The sequence below is a fragment of the Eleutherodactylus coqui genome, chromosome 6 (assembly GCF_035609145.1).
Source record: "Eleutherodactylus coqui strain aEleCoq1 chromosome 6, aEleCoq1.hap1, whole genome shotgun sequence".
NCBI classification, from domain to species: domain Eukaryota; kingdom Metazoa; phylum Chordata; class Amphibia; order Anura; family Eleutherodactylidae; genus Eleutherodactylus; species Eleutherodactylus coqui.
Window position 1 is genome coordinate 209,403,918 of NC_089842.1, and position 20,013 is coordinate 209,423,930.

Genomic DNA, 20,013 nt, shown 5'->3' on the forward strand with positions numbered 1-20,013 from the left:
TATTCACGGAAAGGGAGGATCATATGCGTGTGTGAACCGGCATTGCGAACACAAAATTACACTACTATGTGCTAACACGCGCGTCTCAGGGCTCTTTCACACGGGGAGCTACGCGCAAAAAAAATCATAGAACCAATGATTTCATATGGGAACATTCAGATGAAGGAATCTGAACGCTCCCATCGGAAACCATTGGGCCTAGTATCCGCTTGTTTTTTACGTGCGTGATTTTTGCGCGTGTAGCTCCCTGTGTGAAAGAGCCTGAGCAATGCCAAGTCCAAACCTTGCTCATGAACAAATGTGCTCCATCGCAGCAAGTGTATTTGCATATACGTTCGCCTAATGAAGCCTTAAGGCCCATTGAGACTGCTGTAGACACAATTACACTTGGCGGCACAGAGTGCAGTTGCACCTAGAGGGAAATTTCTTCCCCTTCGTGGGCAATTTAAACTCTGTACCTGAGCGCAGAAGCTTGAAAATTACCATGGGAAGATAAGTGCCGCCCGATGATCCGCGCAGGTAGTTTACCTATGGGCAGCGCCAATCTTTTCCCGGCCGTACAAATCACAGGCAGGAACAGAGGTGGTGAAAATGTAACCACTGGAATCCCATAGAGATCAGTGACTTGGTTTTGTGATCATCATGTCCGTTTAAGGGGCCAAAACCACGCTCATCTGGGTCTGTCCTTTAGGGCTCTTTCATACAAGTGTAGACATTTTTGCGTTCTCTTGGCCGCATCGTAAAATTGAATGAACGGTCGTTTTTTTGCAATCACGGCCAGCATTTTTTTACCCATTCACACGTGTTTTTATTGAAAAAACACGTCCCACCATGGAAAACCCTCACTCTGCAAAAAACCTTGGGATGCCTGGCCCCTCCTTTTTTTTTTTTTTACCAGCTCCCATAGGAGTCTATGGGAGCCACCACCGTATTTCGGCTAAAAAATAGTTCTACAACTATCCACGGTAAAATTCCGTTCGTGGGCATTGACCCTTACAAAATGCTGTATTGTGGAATAAAATGGAAAGTAAATGAAAGTTAAAAAAAAAACCTGCACATAATTGATATCACTCCAAACACGTTATTTATCCGGGACGATGAAATGTGCAAGAAAAATGATAAAACAGTAGTAGAATTGTTGCTTGTGCGATGATCTCCCTTCCAAAAAATGTACATAAAAAAATTGTACCAATGACATCAATTCATCCCACCAAAAATCCCCCTCACAGCTTCGTGGATGGAAGAACTAAGATTTTACAGCTGCCACAATATGATAAATCATCCTTAGAACGTCCGGGCTCACATGGGCAGACCGGATTCCGCATGCGGGAGGCCCACATTAGGTCACGGCTGAGAGCCCGGCCGGCGTACCAACTATTGCGATTGACCGTGGTGGCTGCCCAGCGGTCAGATGTACAGTTGTTTTTGGGGGGTTTATTCGTATTTTTCCTCGCTGCTTAACGATGACGCGGGTACCAACAGCCCATCCGAACTGTTAACTGCATATGGGCCGTGGGTCAGACGACCTCCATTGACATCGATGACGGCCATCCGCACAGCTTCCGTGCAAAATAGGGGATGCTGCAATTTGTTTTCTGCTTGCAGAATACGCCATTTGTATTCGTGAGTGTGAACGAAAAAGCAAAAATGCATGCACTTCAATGCCAGCACTTTACCGCAGATCTCCTGTGCAGACCGCGATCACGAAGTCCGCAATCTAAATCCGCTCGTGTGAGACCGGCCTAGGTGTTTTATTGTACAAAAGTAGGACCTTATAGAAGAAGCGAATGAAATATGTTATCGCCATAATCATAACAACCCGGAGAATAAAGACATTGCTGGGATTTGTCATACAGGGGATATTTGATGCTGATTTTCTGGCAGTTTTTCCAACCTCAGTTTATCAATTTCCCAAATTTCTTTCCCCAAATTGATCATTTGGCGCATGATGAGGAGAAATGTGTCACCTTGTACCCAGCCACAGGAGTGAGATTGTGTCAAAACTACAACTTTTTAAAAATGTTGTGTGTCATAAATCTATTCAAAAACCTTATTCCTGCCCCCTTTCTGGATACTTTCGAAAAGTGGAAAGAAAGGTGAAAAATCTGGACGTATGGCCAAAAATCAATAGTAAATTTGTTTAAATAGATTTGAGCCAAAAAGGCAACAATTTACGCAAAAATACTTGTATAGCACCAGTGATAAATACTTAGTAACATAGCTTGTTGGGCCGAATGAAAACAATGTCCATGTAGTTCAGCCTATTTCAACACCCTTGTTGGTCCAGAGGAAGGCGGAAAAAAAAAAACAGCCAATTTAGCTCATTTGGAGAAAAACTAATAATGACAGCCAGACTAATCCCTGGATCAACATTTGGGATCAGTAACCCCGCTGGTCACCTATTGTCTATATCCTGCAATATCATTGTGCTCTAGAAAGGTGTCTAGCCCCCTCTATGGATTTTGCCATCACCACATCCTCAGGCAGAGAGTTCCACAGTCTCACTGCTCTTACAGTAAAGAACCCCCTTCTATGTTGGTGATGAAACCTGCTTTCTTCTAGACGTAGCTGATGCCCTCTTCTTGTCGTTGCAGTCCTTGGTACAAACCGATCATGAGAGAGATCCTTGTATTGTCCTCTAATGTATTTATACATAGTTATTTGATCGCCCCTTAACCGTCTTTTTTGCAGGGTAAATAACCCCAATTTTGATAGCCTCTCTGGGTATTCCAGTCCCTTCATTCCATGTATTAGTTTAGTTGCCCTTCTTTGAATCCCCTCCAATACCGTAACATCTTTCCTGAGCACCGGTGACCAGAACTGTACACAGTATTCCATGTGAGGTCTGACAAGTGCCTTATATAGTGGTAGGATAATGTTCTCGTCCCTCGCCCCTATACCTCTTTTAAGGCACCCCAAGACTCTATTAGCTTTTGCAGCAGCTGACTAGCATTGGTTACTCCAGTTTAATCTACAATCCACTAGTACCCCCAGGTCTTTTTCCATATCACTTTTCCCTAGCAGTAGCCCATTTAGTGTATATTGGTGACATCCGTTCCTCCTGCCCATGTGCAGAACCTTACATTTATCAATGCTGAACTTTATCTGCCATTTTTCTGCCCAAGCCCCCAGCTTATCTAGGTCCGTTTGTAGCCGCACATTGTCCTCCGTTGCATTGATTATATTGTATAATTTTGTATCATCTACAAATATTGATATTTTACTGTGTAGTCCCTCTCAGGTCATTGATAAATAGATTGAACAGAATGGGGCCTAATACTGAACCCTGTGGTACCCCGCTAGCGACTGTGGTCCAATCAGAGTACGAACCATTTATTACCACCCTCTGCTTCCTATATCTGAGCCAATCCTTTACCAAGATACACACGTTTTCACCCAGTCCGAGCTGTCTCATTTTGTATATTAGCCTATTATGCGGCACGGTGTCAAATGCTTTGGAGAAATCCAGATATACAAGATCAATAGACTCTCCCAGGTCCAGCCTAGAGCTTACTTCATTGTAGAAGCTGATCAAATTGGTCTGACATGATCGACCCCTCATGAACCCATGCTGATGAGGAGTTATGCTGTTGTTTTCCATGAGGTTTTCTAGGATGGCGTCTCTCAGAAACCCCTCGAATATTTTTTCCAATTATTTAAGTGAGACTTACTGGCCTGTAGTTACCAGGCTCACTTTTGTACCCCTGTTTGTACATTGGAACCACATTGGCAATGTGCCAATCCAGTGGTACAAGCCCGGTCTCATTAGTACCCATAAATATAAGGAATAGCGATCTAACTATCGTTATTTAGTCCCCGTAGAATCCTTTGGTGCATTCCATCTGGGCCTGTGATTTATCTATTTTAATCCTCTTTAACTGGCTCTGTTCTTCCTCCTGTGTTAGGCATGCAATAGTTATGGTGGGGTTCGATTTATTCCCCTGCATTTTGTGTGACATTTCTTTTTTATTCGTGAATACACTTGAAAAGAAACTATTTAATAGATTTGACTTCCCCTCATCATATTCTATTTCTCCTGCATTATTTGTTAAATGGACATTTTTCTCAGTGCAAATCCTTTTACTTTTTATATAATTGAAGAATAGTTATGGGTTATTTTTGCTATCTTTGGCGATCAGTCTTTCTGCCTCCTTCATTGCAATTTTGATCTTTCCTTAACATAATTTGCTTTTTTCCCTGTATGATTTTAACACAGGATTTTGTTATTTTTTTTTCTCCCTGCATTTCTACCCACAGAGATTCCACATGTTCCTCTCCTGCCCAATATCCTCTCGTAGCCTCGGCATTAAGTAGGTTTTGTCATACAGACACACCCCTCCCCCTTTCTGGTTCCCACAGTCTCCTCTAAAGAGATTGTAACCCTATAAATTCACTGCCCAATCACACTCATCATCAAGCCATGATTCCGTTATTCCAACTATATTGTAATTTTCATCAGTCATTCTCACTTCAAGCTCACACACTTTACCGATCAGACTTCTTGAATTTGTTGCCATACAATTTATATGGTTGTTGTTCTTTATATTCATTGTGCTACTAATGGCACTATTAGCTGTTCTATCAGTTCTAGCTGTACTAACCCCACCACCGGCTCGACCCCCACTCCCTTTACTTGGTCCCAGGTCACTGTCTACCCCCGTTTCTCTCCCCACCCTTCCCCCACAGACCCTAGTTTAAACACTCCTCCAGCTTTCTAGCCATCTTCTCCCCTAGCACAGCTGCACCCTCCCCATTGAGATGCAGCCCATCCCTACGATAGAGCCTGTAGCTGACAGTAAAGTCAGCCCAGTTCTCCAGGAACCCAAAACCCTCCTTCTTACACCAACTCTGGAGCCACTTGTTTACCTCCCAAAGATCCTGCTGCCTTTTTAGTGTAGCTTGTGGTGCAGGTAGTATTTTCAAGAAAACTACACTGGAGGTCCTCGCCCTAAGCTTGGCTCCTATGTCCCTGAAATCATTTTTGAGAGCCCTCCATTGACCTCTAATTTGTTTATTGGTGCCTATGTGCACCATGACCGCTGGATCCTCTCCAGCCCCTCCCAGTAATCTGTCAACCCAATCCGCGATGTGCCGAACTTGAGCGCCAGGAAGACAACAGATTGTTTGCCCATCCCGGTCCTTGTGGCAGATTGCCCAATCTGTGACCCTTATAGTGTTGAGTCCCTCACCACTAGGACCTGTCTATCCTGCCCTGCACTCGCCGTCCCCTTCTCACTGGAGCAGTCATCCCCCTGGCATTCAGAGGGCATGTCGTGCTGCAGCGGTGCTGGCTCTGTAATGACATCCCCCTCATCTGCCAACTTTGCAAACTTGTTGGGGTGTGCCAGTTCAGAATTAGCCTCCCTGGTTCTCTTCCCTTTACTCCTTCTAACTGTCACCGAGCTAGCTGCCTGCTCCCCCTGCTCTTTCGTACCACCATCCGCCCCCGCCTCTACCCCAGCGAGTGTCGGCTCAGTGAGCAGCGAACTCCTTTCCATGTTGTCAATGGCTCTTAGTGTTGCCAGTCGCTCATTTAGATCCAGAATTTGGGCTTCTAAATGTACGACGTGCACGCATCTTGCGCAACAGTATGCACCCTCGATCGGCTGATCAAGGACCGCATACATTGCACAAGTAGCACACTGGATGACATTGCCAGACATGGAGCTCATCCTAATGGGGATCTACAATTTACTTGTGGAAGTAGTGAAGATTGACTAGATCACACTCCAAATCTGCCTCCGCCCATTCGCAACCGCTCATGCGCCTCCGCCCGTTCGCAACCGCTCATGCGCCTCCGCCCTTTCGCAACCGCTCATGCGCCTCCGCCCATTCGCAACCGCTCATGCGCCTCCGCCCATTCGCAACCGCTCATGCGCCTCCGCCCATTCGCAACCGCTCATGCGCCTCCGCCCGTTCGCAACCACCCACAGTTTTGGTTTTTTCTAAACGCTCACACACTTACTGCTTGCTCTCACTCAGTCACCCAATTTTGCTTCACCTACACCTTACACATAGGCATTTACTGGCAGACACTTACTGACGGGCACCTACGCACAGGCACTTACTGACGGGCACCTACGCACAGGCACTTACTGACGGGCACCTACGCACAAGCCCCTACTGACGGGCACCTACGCACAGGCACCTACTGACGGGCACGTACGCACAGACACCTACTGACGGGCACCTACGCACAGACACCTACTGACGGGCACCTACGCACAGACACCTACTGACGGACACCTACGCACAGACACCTACTGACGGACACCTACGCACAGACACCTACTGACGGACACCTACGCACAGACACCTACTGACGGGCACCTAGGCACAGACACCTACTGACGGGCACCTACGCACAGACACCTACTGACGGGCACATACACACAGACACTTACTGACGGGCACATACACACAGATACTTACTGACGGGCACATACACACAGACACTTACTGACGGGCACTTACACGCAGACACTTACTGACGGGCACTTACACGCAGACACTTACGGACGGGCACTTACACGCAGACACTTACGGACGGGCACATACACACAGACACTTACTGACGGGCACTTACTGACGGGCACATACACGCAGACACTTACTGACGGGCACTTACACGCAGACACTTACTGACGGGCACTTACACGCAGACACTTACTGACGGGCACTTACACGCAGACACTTACTGATGGGCACTTACACGCAGACACTTACTGACGGGCACTTACACGCAGACACTTACTGACGGGCACATACACGCAGAAACTTACTGACGGGCACATACACGCAGACACTTACTGACGGGCACTTACACGCAGACACTTACTGACGGGCACTTACACGCAGACACTTACTGACGGGCACTTACACACAGACACTTACTGACGGGCACATACACGCAGACACTTACTGACGGGCACATACACGCAGACACTTACTGACGGGCACTTACTGAAATGTGCCTCATTACATTATTTACGCTGCACGGTGCATGACGCACTATAAATAACTATAATAAAGTTGATCAATCACGTATATCTACCCCAAAATGGGTACGTTGATAGAAAAATTAAAAAGTTATGGCTTTTAAAATGCGACTGTGAAAAAAATTGCTCGGTCCTTAAGCTTTAAAATAGGCTGCTCATTACGCGGTTAAAGAAGACCTGTTACCTCTCCTCTTGTGCGTGCAGTACGCAGGTCTTCTGCACAATGATGGCAGAGATCAGTGTGCTGACATCTCACCTGCTGTAATTTTTATTGCAGATGTCCTGCTGGACATTGTTGCCAGTTTCATGGCCCGGACGCAGCTCCCTCCATATTACGCTTTGCAGAAATTTTATACATGACAGGTAGAGAGCCTTAGGGCTAGTTCACCAAAGCGCATTTGAGCAGCATGTTACGTGCCCAAATTATGGAGTAAATAGATCCCATTGATCTCAGCTGGTTCGTTCACACGCGTGTATGTTTTTATGCAGTGTACGAGCACATGAAAAAAACGCGGCATGACCTATCATGGTGCAGATTAGCACACTGAAAGAGCCCAAACTAGGAGCAGAACTTACAGAGAGAAAGTATAATGGGAAGATTTGCATTTCTTCCGTATTATGGAACCGCTGCTGGTTTCGATAAATACCCCCCTGTGAAGGAGGCCTTAGTTGATCTGGACACTGATTTTGGTGCAACAAACCCGTAAGGTGTGAACGCACCCTTGTCTGCATTCATCAATCATCCTATAAGAGACGTTTACCTCCATGGCGGCAGGGGGTGTCTGTTCGGCATTGGAGGCAGCAGCGGCACTCTCTTTACATTCCTCCATTAGAAGATGAGGACCTATAAGAATAATGTAGATGCATATATTAACCCTTTCCAATCCACTGTCTGACGTCTTCCTACATTCTGATTGAAGCTTGTACAGCTCCAATGTCAGAAGTTGTCCAACAGGGTATTGTTACCGTCTATTGCCAGCCACTCCGCTTTAGCCAGCAGATGGCACCGTTGTATAACAGCAAAAAAAAGAAAGCCTTTTAGGGAAACCCTGAAACCAAAATTGGATTGGAAAGGGTTAAACCTGGAACATTCCGCAGCTTTCATTTTACCTCAGCAGTATATGAAATGAAAGCTGCGCTGTGATGGGTTGCTATGGACAACAGAGACAGATGTTTTTTTTAGACAGCCTTCATAAGAGTTTGGGGCTGGGCTACTTTTTCATGGCCGCCCTGTCATTTTCCTGCAACCATTTGATAATCCATAATAATATGTAGCACATCGGACGGATTAATAGAATTTTCAGTGTTATGATTCTTCTCTTTTCTCTGTACATTCTTCTCCCACATACTTCGGAAGGGTTAGTGGAGGCAGGAATGTGAAGACGCGGCGAGGACGTCTCCTAACGGAGGGTGGGATGCTCATCGAATCCGGCACCATCCTACAACACCAGTCCAGGATAATAGCTTCCAGATTATCAAGTATTCTGGATTATTGGATGTCAGGGAAACGGGTGTAATTGATGAACATTCATATCCTCATTGATAAGACTCAGCTACAGGGCGGCCATGGAGAAGTAGCCCAGCACCGCACTCTTATGAAAGCCGTCTAGGGCGCGTTCACACGTAGCGCAAATGCTACGGAACTCTTAGTTCAGACAGCGGAATTCCATCTAAAAAAAAAGGTGCCACGATCCGCGGCTTTCTGCTGCAGGTTTTGGTGCAGATCCGCATACGGATTTTGCCCTGTCAATGGGCAAAATCTTCACGCTGAATTCCAACGCCGAAATCAGAGTTTACGCGTCAAAAGATGCCACATTACTTCTTGATATTGAAATTCTTGGAAATGCGATCCTCCACATCAGAACCCATTGACAGGGCAAAATCCAAGTGTGGATCCACGCCAAAAACCGCAGCAGGAAGCCACAAATTTGGGGGTTTGTTCACACGGCAGAATTCCCTGTGGAAAAAATTCCATGTGAATTACGCCTCTAAAATCTGCGTCAAAATCCGTGTCTTTCTGACGCAGTTTTTTGCGTGAAATTTACCTTGTCAATGGGCAAAATTCATGTGCGGAATTCAGACTGCCCTAATAGAGTGCCAGTCAGCGTGCCCCTATGAAGGAGGGAGCCTGCCACCATACCAGAGCCGGCCTACAACAGTTTCCTCATAACAAAGCCAGTAACACTGCTGTCATTAGAATGCCAGCCACAGTACCCCCATATCAACACTGGGTACTCTAGTGTCCCACCATATAACAGAAGCCATCCTGCAACAATGCATCAGTGCAAGAACCTGTGTGCAATAGTGCCTCCATAACAGAGTCAATAACACTGCCTCTAATAGACTGTCAGCCAGGGTGCCCCTATGAAGGAGTGAGCCTGTCTCACTACCAGAGCCACCCTGCAACAGTGTTCCTATAACACTGCCACCATCCGAATGCCAGCAACATCACCATTAGTATGTCAGCCACAGTGCCCCCCAATATCAACAGAGTCCCCATAACACTGCCTACTACAGCGTAAAACCCACTGTGCCCATATAACTATGGTCATCTGCAACAGTGCCTCTATAAAAGACCCAGTGTACAATAATGCCTCCATAACACAGTCAGTACCATTGCCTCTAATAAAGCGCCAGCCTGGGTGCCCCTATGACAGAGCCATCCTGCTCAATGCCCACATACAAGAGCCATTCTGCTGCAGTGCCCCATAACAAAGCTAATAACATTGCCACCATTAGAATGTCAACCGCAGTGTACCCCATATCAATAGTGTCCTATAACAAAAACAATCTGCAGCAGTGACCCCATAACATTGCCTTCTTTAATGTGTAACCCACTGTGTCCATGTAACAGTGGGCATCTGAAACATGAATCAGTGCATTATACAGCCTCCATAACATTGCCTTTAATAGAGTGCCATCTAGGGTGCCCCTACAACATAGGCAGCCTGATGCAATGCCCCATAGCAAAGCCAATAATATTACTTCCATTGAAATGTCAGCCACAGTGCCCCCATAACTGAGCCATCTGTACAAGTCCTCCTCCATTACAGTGACTCCATAACACTGCCTTCTATAGTGTGCCACCCACTGTGCCCATGTAAAAGAGGCCATTTGCCACAGAGTCCCCGTACAAGAACCAGCATGCAACACATGACACAGCCAATAAGCTTGCCTCTAATAGCGTGCCAACCAAGGTGCCCCCATAACAGAGCCATCCTGCTAATGTGTCCCATCTCAAAGCTAAAAACACTGCCTCCACTAGTGCCCCCATATCAGAGCAAGCCGGGTGTCATCTATGCCCAAATAGAACAGGCAGATGCCAACAATGGAGGAATGAGGCAGCTGCCTGACTGGCACCTGATCTGGGGGGCTCAGAACTTCTCCCCATCTTCTAATGCTCTGGCATTTTCATGTAACTGTGCTTCTCACCTTGAGACACCATACTACAGATTGCAGCACTCTAATCCGGCACCCTTTGGTACAGCACAGAGGTCACTGATATATATATATATATATATCACACATACATATACATTCTACACAGCACTGACATTACAGGTGTCCCTGATCCGCAGGTAAAGGGGAGGGGATCGTCACTGGATTTCCCCTTTAAGGAAAAGTTTTGGCAAATGCAAAACTTCATCCATTAGTGGGACAGTCTGGGGATTTGTTTGGTTACTTTCATTGTATGGTAACATAAATATCAGGAATGCTGGCAATACAGATGATATTGTCACTGCACTGCTCTCCTATCACATGCCTGGGCACAGGATGGTGATGTCTGTGCCCAGCAATCACCCCACCTGCAGCTTCATGCCCACACCACCTGTAAGCCCCCACCTGCACATGACGCCCCGTGCCTACCTGTGTGATCCCCGTGCACAGCCCGCAGCACATCCACCAACCCAGATGTCTGCAGGGAGGAGGGACGCCACCAAATCTCTGCACTGACTGGCCGAGCCCGGAGTCAGGACATGGTGAGCGCCGCGGCCGACACTGGGCCTTGTAGTCTGCATCTCATAGATCACACTGAAACAGACAAGAGAGAGAACTACGAGTCCCAGAGTGCTTTGCGGCCATACACATGACCGGCCTTAGCCCTGTAGTACAGAACATGACAAGAAGACGAGAATGGAGAGGAGGAAAGAAAAAGAGAACTTCTACATGTCGCCGGGGGCAGGAGATGATTGATGGATGGATGGATGGATAGATAGATAGATAGATAGATAGATAGATAGATAGATAGATAGATAGATAGATAGGTGATTGATAGATATGTATGTTTTTTGCCGATGGGCAGCACTGGCCCGTGTGAATGGCTGAAAGTACGGTAATGAATTTATTATACTGCGTGTACAGGCGAATGAAAAAATGCATCTGGTGTGAATAAGGCTTTAAAACCAACAAGTGAACGCCGCCTACACCTATGTGAACAAACCCTACGGCCTCATGTCCACTCAAAAAATACAATCCGTGCAGAATCTGCCGCGGATTTCCGTGGCGGATTTGCTTTATATGGCATTTTTTTGCATGCAGATATCCGCACATATTGCAAATGGAGCATGCCGCGTTTTTTCTCCCGCGCATGAAAAACGCAATTCTTTTAAAATGCCATCCGCGGGTGCAAAAATCAATTTAATGGACCCGCGGATGGCAATGATTCCCGCTGCGGAATCCGCAATTCCATTTACCCAGTGGGCATGAGGCCTGAGGCCTCATGTCCTCTAGAAAAATACAATCCTCGCAGAATCTGCCATGGATTTCCGCGGCGGATTCCGCGCGGATTTGCTTTAGGCAGCCTGCAGACGAGCGGGTCGGATCCGGCAGCGAGAATTCTCGCCGCGGGACCCGACTTGAGAGCCTGCAGGGACGAGCGTGTACTCACCCGCGCCTGGCGGCCCCGGCTCTTTCATGTGCCAGCTGCCGCGCAGCCGGCGCATGCGCAGACCAGAGCCGGCGGCCGGGTGTGTGCGTGCCCCGCACAAAAATAGGACATGCCGCGGTTTGTTTGCCACACGAGATTTCGCGCGGCCAAACCGCGGCCGTCTGCATAGGAGTGCGTATTGTAATGCACTCCTATGCAAACTTTCAGTGGCGGAAATCCCGCCGCGGGATTTCCGCCCGTGTGCAGGCGGCCTTAAATGGTATTTTTTTGCATGCAGATATCCGCACACATTGCTATCAATGTGATAGCAATGTTGCCGATCCGCGCGGAATCCGCGGCAGAATGGAGCATGCGGTGTTTTTCTCCCGCACGTGAAAAACACAGTTCTTTTAAAATGCCATCCGCGGGTGCAAAAATCAGTTTAATGGACCCGTGGATGGCAATGATTCCCTATGGGAAATCCGCTGCGGAATCTGCAATGCCATTTAGCTAGTGGACATGAGGCCTACGGGACACCGGCAACAGGTAGGAAATTCGGACCGATATCGCACTCTTAGGCCGGCTGTACACGGCCGTGACGGGCTCCGCCGCGGAATATTCCACGGCGAAGCCCTTCACTGCGCCCCCCGGAGACCCCATACATACCAGCGGATCCGGCGTCCTGGGTCCCGCATGACGCTTCGGCGTGACGCGCGCGCAGCGCCATGTGACACGCCGGCCGCGTCACAAGACACGCCCACAGCGTTACATGACACGGCAGCGGTGGGCGGAGAGGCGATTTCACGCTATCTTCCGCTGTGTTACAGCGGAGGATAGCGTGAGCGGACGGGCTTCCATTGACTGCAATGGAAGCCGTCTACGCGTACACCTGCGGCAAATAGAGCATGCCGCGGGTGAGGACGGGAGATTTCATGGTGCGGAATTCCGCGATGGGATTCCGCACCGTGAGCATTGAGCTATTAGGTTCAATAGAACCTAATAGCTGCGGGCAACGCGGTGGGAAGGAGGAAATCAATGAGTTCTATTCTCTGTATATTGCAAAAGTGTGTGCAAATGCATCCATCTGAATGACACAAGTCCGTGTGCGATTGCGCATGATTGAGCGCAAAGTATATGCTCTGTGAACGAGGTGCTTTGGCACAGGTATCAGCGCCTTTTACTGCAGGACAGCTTCATATAGGCGTGGGCCCCCCACCCGACCTGATTTAAAAGACTATTTAACCTAATAAAGCCCAGACATGTTCTTTTCCCTGCAGTTTTGCCCTGTCTTTCACGCATCCCATTGCATATTGCATGCGCATTTGCTCACTCCCCATAGACTACTATGGGATGCTTTGGTGCACAAATACGTACAAAATAGACCATGTTCTAAAAAAGGGAAATGAGAGCTAACCTATTGATATCAATGGGCTCTATTCTCTGCGTACTGCGCCAGCAAATTCTGTGCGCGCTAATACATGCATGTGAAGCCGCACACATGGAAATGCCAATAATAATATTACTGATGCTGGATTTCATTATGTAGGACTATGTCACAAAACTTTCCCAGCCGCTTTGACCACAGACTCCAGCGTGGCCACCAGCTGAACTGCCGTGGTCCTGGTCCCATCTGTGACAAAGAGGACATGACGGTGACATTTACATGATCCTAATCTTGGTAAAGCTTCAGCTGGCAATCATCGTTCCTGTCTGTCATCGTGAGATTTATCACACTACTAGCTAAGCTGGATCAGACCGAGAGACCTCTTCTTCTACTGCAAAGGCCAATATCCAGCCACAGGTGAGTGCTAGGCTTTATTCTAGGGGGTTTATATGGTATTTTTGTTATTTCTCTACACCTCTTCTACATATTAGTATATGTATTTTATAGCCACATGCACAGACCTTGTACAGCGGCAGAGGATCCTGACAGATGCTTGTGGAGAACCGTATGCTACCCTCTAAGCCAGGGGTCCCCAACCACCGGTCCGCGGACCGGGGCCGGGCCGTTGGGTGGTTAGCGCCGGTCCGCGGCACCGCCGGGAACTTTTGCTGTAAACACAAGGCCCGCGGCCCGAATCCGGCCCGCTGCCTTGTGCTATGTGGCTCGCGGCGTGCCGACGCCGCTGACCACTGAAGCGATTACCAGCAGAGGTGCCGCAGCTCCCCGCTGGTAATCGCGCTGTTCCCGGCTCACACACTGACGTCTGTGCAGCCAGATTCCGCTCCCCAAGTCCCCTGCTCATTAGTTCCGCAGGAGAGGACTCGGGGAGAAAGCGTTCCGGGCTGCACACTGACGTCAGGGCAAGCAGAGAGAGAGAGAGAGAGCGACAGCGGGGAGGAGGTAAGTATATGGGTTGGGGGGGCTGCCTATTACTGGGGGGGCTGCGTATTATGGGGGGGGGGGCTGCCTATTACGGGGGGCTGCCTATTACTGGGGGGGTGGGGGGTGGAGGCTACTTATTACAGGGGAAGGGGCTGCCTATTACTGGGGGGGGGGGCTGCCTATTACTGGGGGGGGGCTGGTTATTACTGGGGGTGGGGGCTAGTTATTACTGGGGGGGGGCTGATTATTACTGGGGGGTGGGGGCTAGTTATTACAGGGGAAGGGGCTGCCTATTACTGGGGGGCTGGTTATTACTGGGGGGTGGGGGCTACTTATTACAGGGGAAGGGGCTGCCTATTACTGGGGGGGCTGGTTATTACGGGGGGGGGCTGCCTATTACTGGGGGGAGGGGGCTGGTTACTACTGGGGGGGGCTGCTTATTACTGGGGGGGACCTGCTTATTACTAGGGGGGCTGCTTATTACTGGGGGGGGAGGACCTGCTTATTACTAGGGGGGCTGCTTATTACTGGGGGGGGTACTTATTACAGGGGAAGGGGCTGCTTATTACTGGGGGGGCTGGTTATCACTGGGGGGGTGGGGGCTACTTATTACAGGGGAAGGGGCTGCCTATTACTGGGGGGGGGGGCTGCCTATTACGGGGGGTCTGCTTATTACGGGGGAGGGGGGTTGGTTATTACTGGGGGGGTGGGGGCTACGTACTACTGGGGGGGCTGCTTATTACTGGGGGGGGGACCTGCTTATTACTAGGGGGGCTGCTTATTACTGGGGGGGGCTACTTATTACAGGGGAAGGGGCTGCCTATTACGGGGGGGGGCTGCCTATTACTTGGGGGAGGGGGACTGCCTATTACTGGGGGTGGGGTGCTGCCTATTACTGGGGGGGGGCTGCTTATTACTGGGGGGGACCTGCTTATTATGGGGGGGCTGCTTATTACTGGGGTGGGGGCTACTTATTACAGGGGGAGGGGCTGCTAATTACTGAGGGATGGGGGCTGTCTATTACTGGGGGGGAGATAGATTATATGCTGCCCTATGTGGGTGCTGGGGGGGGGGTAGATTATATACTGCCCTATGTGTGTACTGCCAGGACATTCTAGATGTCATAATTAAATAAGAATGCACTAAACTCCAACCCCCTTCGTAACCCCGCCCCCTATAACCAAAGCCCCGCCCATGTCCCACCCAACCCTGCCGGGCCTTGTAAAAATGGTCTTGCTTGAAGCCGGTCCCTGGTGCCAAAAAGGTTGGGGACCACTGCTCTAAGCAATGCTCCATAATATGATGGGACATGGCACAATGGTTTTTCCATAAAACATCTCCCAGGCACATGGAGGTACGGGACGGGCACAAAGCAGTCTTGTAGATCTGTAATGAGGATTGAATGGCCACTTAATTAGAGACCTTTTCACAATTGACATTTTTCTGTATAGACCCATTAAAGTAGGTGATGGTGTTATATATGGCGGCAGTGGCAGGCGGAGGCAGCAGACTTTTTTTTTAATAGCAACCTGCTAACATTTTTACTCCATGGAGGAGGACACTGTACTTGAATGTTGCATAACGCTCAGCATAACTTCCCTTAAAGCGACAGTTACCGATCACTAATTATAATTCCCAAGTGACATTTATACCACCTGGATTTGCACACTTACCACTCTGGTACATTATCTCCATCTTGTAGCAGCAAGGTACATGACTCCTGGGCCCTTGTCCACCATGCCCAACACCAGTTATATCATCTTGATACAGACCACTTACGCTCCATACGTGTTGCGTCCTTTCTTTACCGGATGCCTGACGTTGATGACGTCAATTAACGCCAGGGTCACTTGTGCAAAAAAATTCAACGCTATGCCCGTTATCAGACTCGGCAGCGCAATACAATACACTAACCCCCACTTCATAGTTTGACCGTAGGAGCTGCGTTCATGGCATACAGAAGGCACGGATGTCATAGATGCCATTACTTGTGGCTCAGTCTCCATGTATCTAAACATTGGTGCTACCAAATATTCTGCTGTTCTCATTTAGGCCGGTCTCACACAAACGGATTTGAAAGACGGATTCCTTGATCTCCACCTGTGGGTAAGATTCGCAGTAAAACAGGGGCATTGAAAGACATGTATTTTTGAATTTTTTCTTTACATTCATGGGTACGAATTGAGTATTCAGCGAGCGGAAGAAAAATCACAACATGCTCTATTTTATCGCAGATTTTGTGCGGATGGCCTCCATTGATGTCAATGGATGCGTGCGTCCCGCAGCCCATTCGCAATTCACATTGTATATGAGTGGCAAAATCACTTGCAAGCTGCTGAGAGAGATCTTCAGCAACCGTACTGAATTACTTTCCTTGATGGAGATCTTCCGCTGTGGATATGCGCATGCAGAATCCGACCCGCTCGTGTGTGCCCGGCCTTAACTGCTGTCTTGCTGCGCCATTACACATCACATGATGTCACACATTTAATATCCACATCTTCACATCACATTTACATTAGAAACACATCTATTAACATTGTGAGGTGGCACACTACACTTTGGTGCCATTACTTTACTCCACACGCTAACATCTTAGCATCCCTTTGGAAAGATACTCTCCCAGACCACATCCCATCCTCCACTCCCTGCTTAGGGATTTATGCCTAATGTCCCAGAAGAAATTTTGTACACTCACTACCACCAGCGTCCTCTTCGCGGAGCATCAGTAATACTTTAGTCTTTGAAGTTCAAAGTTTAGATACAGTTGCCGCCAGTATGTCTTAGACTGGTTCCTGGTCTCTCTCCTGCAGTAGGGTCACCATTTTCCTAGCTTGACGGACCGGTCCAATTCAGGAAGCTCTGGTTAACTTGTCCATGAAGTTCTCCGTACCCTGCTCTACTCACTTCTATAATTTTTTGTCAGTCTGTAAAGATCCGTCTAACTTACCACCAGTTTGATGTTTTTAAACCCAAAACATGTCACCTCCGGTTGTACAAACTGGTTGTACCAGATGTGACATCCACATTAGGGCTCTTATCCACTTGCGTTTTTTAACGCGGTTGTCAATGGGACTTTCTAATGTTAAAAACGCATCTCAGGTGTGTGTTTTGTGATTTTTGTGCGATGCGTTTTTAACATTGGAAAGTCCCATTGACAATCGCATTTAAAAAACGCAAGTGGATAAGAGCCCTTACAACTGAAAATAGAGTGATTGTAAGGCCTCCTATCCACTAGCGAGTTCTCATTGCGAGATCCACCGCGATAAATCGCCCGTGGACCTCGGATGACACACTAAGCACAGTCTGACGTCCATGAGCGGAGAATCATAGTGATTCTCTGCTCATGGGATTAAAATCACAACATGTTGTGATTTGCCGTGATTCTCCGTGGTGAGCCTATCTATTAGTGATGGGCTGTATCCGCCCATGTTACGCCTCCAAGGTAATGATTGGCTGCCTGGAGCAAGGTCCTAGCAGCATGTGTAGTGTGTTTTGACTTGGATGAAGGGTTAGCATTAGGGTTAGTTTCAGTGTTAGTGTACATTATTAGCTGTAAATGCTTTCATGTAAGAGCGGGCCCGCAGTAACATTAAAGCATTTACAGCTATTAATGTAAGCCTAACACTAAAACTAACCTTAATCCTAACCCTTTATCCTAGCCAAAACAAAGTCCATACACCGCCCGTGTCAGCTCATGTCCCCCTGCAGCTCATGTCCCCGAATGCCCCCCCCCACCAGCTGTGAACGGGGCTGCTGCCCTCCATCCAACCATGGCGAGAGCGGCCCCTGCTTCAGTGGCACAGAAGGAGGACAGAGGAGCGGGACGGCCAGACCACAGGGTTCTTCAACAGCACTGGAGGAGGGGTGGATGGCACTGTGGACGCTGAAAGTGACTGCGCAAGAGCCTTGAGCCTACAAGGGAGACCGTGGGGGGTGAGTGTCAGGACCCGGCAGGGCAAAACTGACAGGAACCCTGAGGACTGTAGGAGAAGGCGGGGTGACTGACAGCAGGCGGAAGGAGCATTAGGCCAGAGGATGTAGCCGTGAGGGAAGAGGAGGACCGGAGGACAAACATTGCCATTGCAGGTCAGCCCATCACTGTCCCCTGGAGCAAGCTCCGAGCAGTGTGCTTGGAGGGAGGGTTAGTTCAGTGTTAGGCTTATATTATTACCCTGTTTCCCCGAAAATAAGACGCGTCTTATATTAATTTTTGCTCCCAAATATGCGCTACGTCTTATTTTCAGGGGGTTTCTTATTTCGCACCGGCAAATCTGTCTGTGGCTGCTAATCCCTCAATTGGCCAGCTTTGTGGACAAAATTTCCCAGAAATCTCGTCCACATGGGACAGCAAATCTGTCACGGCAAAGCTGGGAGAAACCGGTGTTGTGGTGCGGATTCACCGGTCACAGAAACGGAAAAGCGTGCAGCCAGGTCGCTTCAAAACAAGCGGCTGAGTGCCGTGGGTTTTGAAACAGCGCTTTCCCGGCGGAAATCTCGCTGTTTATCGCTGTGGCCAAACTGCGAGATTTCCACTGGAAATACGCTCTGTGAGAACCCAACCTTAAGAATCACACACAGGTTGCCTGACTCACACACTGGGCCATAAAAAATAAGGGCTGTAAAGTAACGTACCTGTCTGCAGACAGAAGTTCCTGTACCACTTGTAAGCAGGGATGGTATTGCAGCTTCCGGCCACCAGGGGGAGCTCATCACAGCAGACATGTACAGCAGGAACAGAACGTACAGTATGGACTTTTCCAGCCAGCAAGGGGAGCTCACAACAGCACACTCGTACAGCACAGCAGGGACAGGATAACAGCAGACTGTCTGCAGATCTACCTATACATCTGGAGGTAGGAGACGAGGATGGCAGCAGGGGACAGGCCTCTTGACTTGCCTGCACACTTTACTGTGCCTTACTATCGGGGGGTGCCTTATATTTGGGACTTCTGCAAATTTCAGCGGGTGTCTTATTTTCAGGGGGTCCCTTATTTTCGGGGAAACGCGGTAGCTGTAATTGTTTCCACTGCTAATAATCTAAGCCTAACACTTCAACTAACCCTCCGTCCAAGGCAAAACTTACTCCCCACGCTGCCTAATCCTTGCTATAACCAGCCAATCACTTGCTTGGGGGCATAACATGGGCGGATACAGCCCATCATTAGGTCTCCACCCATACTTTTGATGGAGACCAGATACAATTGTACCGCCTTCTGGGACCTGTGGTTCTACAGGCTTCCTTGTGCGCACCTTTACAGGTAAGGGTTAATTGAGCTGGCTGGGTTTGGTGTTCTCCAGCAGCCAATCCCCCTGGTCTGCAGCTTATAAATACCAGCAAACTCTTAGGAGAGATTGCTGGTCATTTTAGTGCCTAATGTATTGCTGTTTATCCCACTCAGAGCTGGTGTTTGCATGCTTGTCCGTAGTGTCCCTCTCTTCTCCCCTGAAGACCGTCTGGGAACCTGCTGTCCCTCCCCTCCTTGTGGATTTTGGGGTGTGTGCATTGTGTAGTGTGTGGTACAGTGAGCACACAGGTGCAGACGATCTGCATGTTTCTCCCTATCCCTGGGCAGGTTCGGCCCCCAGACATATGATGTCCTATGTGTAAGTCAGATGGGTGATGCCTGACACTGTTCCCTATGTCAGCACGGTGGCTGACTCTCCCTATTCCCCTAGAGTGAGGACACTTGGACTGGCTATGGTTTACCATTGGTATGCATGTGAGCTCTGGGTGGGATCTGTGTTATATGCGCAACAATGTATGTTGATGTGAACAGCGACGTATATTATGTCTGTGCTGGTGGCCAGATATGTGCTTT

At 48.7% G+C, this 20,013-nt stretch overlaps 2 protein-coding genes across 4 annotated transcripts in view; one reads left to right on the forward strand and one right to left on the reverse strand.

Moving 5' to 3' along the window:
* Positions 1-11,018, reverse strand: part of LOC136633158 (zinc finger protein 329-like) — a 30,864-nt gene extending 19,846 nt beyond the window's left edge. Inside the window, exons 1-2 of one of the 2 annotated variants that reach the window (XM_066608672.1) lie at positions 10,866-11,001; positions 7,760-7,842 (exon numbers count right to left, since the gene is read on the reverse strand). In XM_066608672.1, coding sequence (XP_066464769.1) covers positions 7,760-7,828 — 69 coding nt within the window. In that variant the 5' untranslated portion in view covers positions 7,829-7,842; positions 10,866-11,001. Of the gene's footprint in view, positions 1-7,759; positions 7,843-10,865 lie in introns of both variants that reach the window. The other variant, XM_066608673.1, reaches the window with a different exon arrangement.
* Positions 1-20,013, forward strand: part of LOC136633159 (acyl-coenzyme A thioesterase THEM4-like) — a 60,561-nt gene that overhangs the window by 27,545 nt on the left and 13,003 nt on the right. Inside the window, exons 1-2 of one of the 2 annotated variants that reach the window (XM_066608674.1) lie at positions 10,865-10,978; positions 13,412-13,666. The gene's annotated coding sequence lies outside the window, so the exon portion shown is untranslated. Of the gene's footprint in view, positions 1-10,864; positions 10,979-13,411; positions 13,667-20,013 lie in introns of those variants that run through there. The other variant, XM_066608676.1, reaches the window with a different exon arrangement.